A 5,828-nucleotide genomic window follows, 5' to 3' on the forward strand; every position below is an offset into this window, starting at 1 on the left:
TCATATTCATAACTTGCTTATCTGAGGTTTATCATGCCGTGACAGATGTCAGACTGTACAGGAAAGTGAAAACAATTATGGAGGCAGAATGCCAGCTAACTCTCACGCGCACCACACCTTAGTTCCCTTTTTTAACGAGCTGACTAAGGACACACCTGTTGGATGCCTAATGAATATCTATTCACGTACATAATTATCTCAATGCGACATCCAGCCGCTCCCACCTCCAAGGGGGTATATATTCTGCTATCAGGCTTGAACTGGTTCACCACCAACTCTTCGAAGTACCACTCCGGGTTTTGTCAGCTCTACATAGCCATCATCACAACGTCGCCATGAGTGCTTTATCACTTCGAAGTTATGGAGGCAGCCGAGGCTCATCCTCCATGTCTCTCGGAGGAGGGTACCAGAGTCGCATCGCATCACGGGCACCAAGCGTCTATGGAGGGGCAGGGGGACAGAGTGTCCGCGTATCTTATGCTTCGGGCACCAGGAGCGGTTTCGATCTGTCCAGTGCGCTTGGAGGTGACAATGGCAGCTATGGTAGTAATGCAGTGTCGGTCAACGAGAAGGCCACCATGCAGAACCTCAACGACCGTTTGGCCACCTACCTGGAGAAGGTGCGCTCCTTGGAGACGGCGAATACTCAGCTCGAGCGTCAAATCCGCGAGTGGTACGAGAAGAAGACACCGGTCATTAGAGATTACAGTAAATACGAAGCTACTCTTGCCGACCTGCGCAGAAAGGTGAGTATTCTTTGGGCATCATAAATACAGTATATTGCTATGTTGAGCGAGATTGATATTATTACATTTTCGTTCATCAACCTCTCCCCTATTTACTATTGAGTTTGGATTAAGTTTTCTATGATGAGAAATGTTTTAATTAGGATATATAATTTACAAAAGTAAAATGTCTAAACATTTCTACTCAGGCAGGAAACAACATACATTCTGATATACAATTCAGTTCTAGCTTACAAGACAAGTCATACCCTGACGTTCATTGACTGACTGCATCTATGAAGCTGTCAGGCTGCAATATAAGTGTGCCCTCAGGATGTGAATTTGTAAACCCTTGACTTTAATAGAGGAATCATACCACGTTTACAGTAGTGATGGATTATGGGACTTACATGTCATGAGTGTTGTTTAGTATATTTGTCTCTATTGAAAGAAAGCAATTACCAAAAAAAGGGCTTGGCATGTGAAACCACTTCTGTTCAACTTATCTCCCTGTCAACATTTACATTCACACTCACACTCATGCCGCCTACATTACTTCTTTCAAACGGGTGAGCCGTGAGCGTGATGACGACACGGATTGAATCATACCACTGTTCAATAGCATCTTGTATTATTTAATCTGATGTGATCCAAGTCATGCTGATTATTTTCATTTCCCATACATAACGGTGTGGCCTTTGTCATAGATAGGCTACAGTATATATGCGTGGGTAGGAGGCTAATCAATAAGTTACTAACACACTATTATAGCTCTGATAGGCTTCTCCTTAGCACGCAAGCAAATTATGTAATCATTGTGATAAGCCTGACTGTGTGTAGTTGTCTTCCTTTTTTATGTACCATGTACCAACCATTTTTGTTGTCCTGTTCTCAGATCAGTGCTGCCACTCTGAGCAATGCCAGTATCCTCCTGCAGATAGACAATGCCAAACTGGCAGCAGAGGACTTCAAAGTCAAGTGAGTACAAAGGGTCTATAAGATGGAAGCAGCAAACAACTGTTGAACTCATCTTAGAATAATACTTTAAATCAGGATTGGAATGGGAACTATACGTCATATGTAAACTTGAGTCATGCAACTTTTATACCATTATTACAGTAGGAAGCCACACCTACATTACTCAAGGTCAATGAGCCCATGACGTGATGTTAAATGTCACATTACTGTACACCTTAGATACATCATCAACGGTCAACTGCACATAAAACTGGTCTGACTGGATTTGTGCCATTTGGTATGTTTACTGTTGGCGGCAATTGTTAATAATGCTGGTTAACTCCATTTCCCTCTGGAAAGGTTTGAGAATGAAATGGTTATGCGTCAGTCAGTGGAGGCAGACATTGCTGGACTGAGGAAGGTTCTGGACGAGTTGACCATGTCCCGGTCAGACCTGGAAATGCAGATTGAGGGGCTGAAGGAGGAGCTGGTCTACCTCAGGAAGAACCATGAGGAGGTGGGTGTTCCTCAGGGCACTGTAGGGGCCTTGTAAGCTCCTACAAAGCCCCTCTTTTATCATACCATATCCCCAAGAGTCATGGCACAGCCCTGTCAATAGCAAGACCTCCCCACAGTTCAAAATTCTTATACATTTTACCTAGATGAAAACAATGTGGTTGTGAGAGTCAAATGGAGTTGTCAGAGACATAATTCATTCTCATCGCATGCCAAGCAGTGTTGTCTTTGGCTGTATCAATGACAATGCAAGCAAGAGATCAAACAGACCTTGTTTGGAGTGTCTGCGCTGTCTCTGTTTGTGTAGCTTTAAAGCTGTCAGCAAATTTGTCACAAGCCCTGCAGCAGTATGGCATAGATGTTAAAACCACACTTGAGATCACATGGTCACAAGTATTATTTCATGTTGGATTACCTTGAGGGTAAGTTATCATATACTTACTTTAGGACGGTTATACAGAATGTCAGAGAAGCTGACCATGAACACTGTAACTAGGTTATGAAAGATGGGGTTGAACCTGAGACACCACCTGTCTGTGACCCAATTTGACCCCACACCCCTATGTAATTGTGCTAGACAGTTTCCCTGTCTGGGACAGTCAAGTTGTATCTTATCTTACCCAGTGACAGCCTACCCAGTGGCAACCTCCATTCGCCTCTCATCTGGTGTTGACCTCTGTCATCACTCTGTGCCCCTTATAGGAGATTGCTGCCATGCGGGCTCACATGAACGTCAGCTCAGTGAACGTGGAGGTGGATGCAGCACCCCAGCAGGACATGGCATTGATGATAGAGGAGATCCGAACTCAGTATGAGGGCATTGCCGAGAAGAATCGCCGCGAAATGGAAACCTGGTACAAGAGCAAGGTGAGGAGAAGAAGAGCCCAACCTTGTCTAGGGAGAAACTCTTGATCCATCTGTTCTGTTTTAGATAATATGAAAATGCACATCTTAAAAGGAACACTATGTCCTATGAGGGCAGTATTTAAAGTGCTTATAAACAACCAATTACTGTGATCACATACTTGAAGCTATCTTATACTTGTTTGATCATGTCAATATAGAGATATCAGACCACAGAGAATGACTTTTGTGCATATTACCAGTACAAGTGGAGTTACACAACCCTTACCGTGTTCCTTCTGTATGTCCCAGTTTGATGAGCTGAACAAGGTGGTGACCCACAGCACAGAGACCCTCCAGACGTCCCGCAGTGAGATCAATGAGCTCAAGAGGACCTTTCAGGCCCTGCAGATCGAGCTGCAGTCCCAGCTCAGCCTGGTGAGGAAACAAAAGCCCCCTCAACCCCCCTAACGTCACACCCCTCTCTGCCTCCTAGTTGATGCTAGACGTATGAGTTTGAGTTAGAGCTAGACTAGGTGTAATTACTGTAGAAGATTACTCGGAATTCGGAAATACATGACATTTACAAGATTCCACCTTCAGTTGAACAGTACAGTACAACTGACACCTCACAGTAAAAACATGATCATTTAGACCTCATAAATACATTCCTACCCTACAGGTTACATATGAGTCCTCAGGTTTACCTTTTAGAAACTGAAGATTATGGATTAGTTACAGAGAGAGAAGAGAGAAGCAATCAGTTAACTCAGAGCTTTGTAATTATCACTAACTATAATAATAATACATTTCATTTTTGACAAGCTCTTTGATTGATGGATATATGAAGTGAAGTTGAGGATAACAGTTTTTGTTATACCACAGCTGTGATCCTCAAAACTGAGTTCTAAAAACATGTGCTCACCAGGAACTTCACCTCAATCATTCACTGATGTCAGCGTGGGTAGCCTAAATCAACACCACTTGTTGAATCGTCTGAAGTCTTTAACCCTTCCTCTTCCTCCCTCTCTCCCTATAGAAATCAGCCCTGGAGGGACAGCTGAATGAGACCGAGTCCCGCTACAGCATGCAGCTGAACCAGCTCCAGGGCATGGTCAACAGCCTGGAGCAGGAGTTGGGTCGCATGAAGACGGACATCGAGAGGCAGGCCGGCGAATACCGCATGCTCCTGGATATCAAGACCAGGCTGGAGATGGAGATCGCAGAGTACAGGAGGCTGCTGGACGGAGAGGATGTCGGGTAAGGAGAGGAGAGGAGAGAAGAGAAGGCTGCAGATCCCTAAGTTACATACCCAACGGGATTTACATGGCTTCACATCCCCAATGTAAATTATAAATGTGCATTTTACATACCCAATTACAAATCAACCCCTCCCCTATCCCTTTGACACACCACCTGCTGTAGGCACTTTGAATCTAAAATGATTGGATACATGCAAGTACTATGGTGGGAATATTAGTAGAGTGGAAGATGGAGCAATCATCATTACGCTAATAACCTACAGCAGCCTATCTGATCATTACAGATCTACAAGAAGTGCACAGGGGAAGGGGCCAGGGGTCAATTTGGAACTGGGCAATAGAGACTGTGTTACAGAGTAGAGGGATTAATGTAGAGTTGTTCAATATGAAGGTACTTAACACTTAAACTATCTTCTTCCCTCCAGGAGAGCTGTCATCACCAAGAAGGTTGAGATTGTTGAGGTCAAAAAACGTAAGTAGAGCGAGAGCATTTTCTATCATATCAAATTCCATATTGATTGAACCCAGCGGTAGTAATTGTGAAGCACTCTAGAACACAAAGGATTTGGTTGATTTGAATGTGTTAAGGTGCTATGTGTTCTCATAGCTCTGTGCTTCTCCTCTTTAGCTATGCCCAACACTAAGTGTACTAATGGTTATTTGTCCCTACGTTGTAGCTGAGCCAGTGGTGACAAAGAGAGTGAGGACGGTGATTGAGGAGATGGTTGATGGGAAGGTGGTCTCCCGTACAGAGGATGTGGAGATGGAGGTCCCGAAAAAATAGATCCCTTGCCCACCCAAACCCACCTGTCATTAAAAGCCTGGTTCCGCCTACAGCTAAAAGGAACACCAGGAATGTTAAAATATTTTAATCTCCTCTGGATGGCATCGCTTTGGTGTTGCCTGTATGCTCGGTGAATGTACAGCACTGTGCAATCTTTGATAAATTGACCATATTTGATATTTAAATTGACAAAACAAACATGCTTTTGAATATCATTATTGATCAAATGATAACGAATGATGTTTGGTTGAATTGTCCCAAAATACATAATAAAATATGTTTCAATATCTACTGTATTTGATCATTGTCTTTGTTTTGAGCATGATCTCTCAAATCATTTTTCCTCTCAGTCTACTGTCTTATCATTGGAAAATAACATTGTTCAAAAGGGGATGATCAAATATCAAGGAACATTTAAAGAGATTATCTTATAACTTTTTTCTTATCTTTTCTTACCAAGATGGCATATCAGTCAGACTTCCTTTGTCCTTGTCTTGTATTGTCCCGTGTAGATATATATTTACATCTTTCTTCGCATATCATTATATATTTTATTTTCCAAAAACTCAACTTCAAAACACTCTCCTGCAACCCGCCTCACCAATAAAAAAAGAATTTATCTGAAATCCACAAAAGAAGCTAACCAGAAGCTAGCCAGAAGCTAGCCAGTTTACTGGCTAACGTTAGTATTCAGCTAACCACGGTTTGTGGTCATCAGCTATCCTTTAGCTCAAAAAGCTA

At 42.8% G+C, this 5,828-nt stretch overlaps 1 protein-coding gene across 1 annotated transcript; it reads left to right on the top strand.

The window, feature by feature from the left end:
* The first annotated feature begins 240 nt into the window (after positions 1-240).
* LOC112245632 (keratin, type I cytoskeletal 13) lies at positions 241-5,378 on the top strand. The gene is made up of 8 exons (XM_024413759.2): positions 241-746; positions 1,621-1,703; positions 2,043-2,199; positions 2,901-3,065; positions 3,354-3,479; positions 4,081-4,301; positions 4,729-4,775; positions 4,981-5,378. The coding sequence occupies exons 1-8, from the start codon at positions 336-338 to the stop codon at positions 5,085-5,087; spliced, it is 1,317 nt and encodes a 438-aa protein (XP_024269527.1). The 5' UTR covers positions 241-335; the 3' UTR covers positions 5,088-5,378.
* The last annotated feature ends 450 nt before the right edge of the window (positions 5,379-5,828 follow it).

The sequence above is a fragment of the Oncorhynchus tshawytscha genome, linkage group LG02 (assembly GCF_018296145.1).
Source record: "Oncorhynchus tshawytscha isolate Ot180627B linkage group LG02, Otsh_v2.0, whole genome shotgun sequence".
Classification (NCBI taxonomy): Eukaryota; Metazoa; Chordata; class Actinopteri; order Salmoniformes; family Salmonidae; genus Oncorhynchus; species Oncorhynchus tshawytscha.

Coding starts and splice junctions, on each gene's coding strand:
- LOC112245632 (XM_024413759.2), top strand. CDS start 336: ATGAGTGCTTTATCACTTCGAAGTTATGGAGGCAGCCGAGGCTCATCC. Junction 747..1,620: donor TTGCCGACCTGCGCAGAAAG/GTGAGTATTCTT, acceptor TCCTGTTCTCAG/ATCAGTGCTGCCACTCTGAG. Junction 3,066..3,353: donor AAACCTGGTACAAGAGCAAG/GTGAGGAGAAGA, acceptor TGTATGTCCCAG/TTTGATGAGCTGAACAAGGT.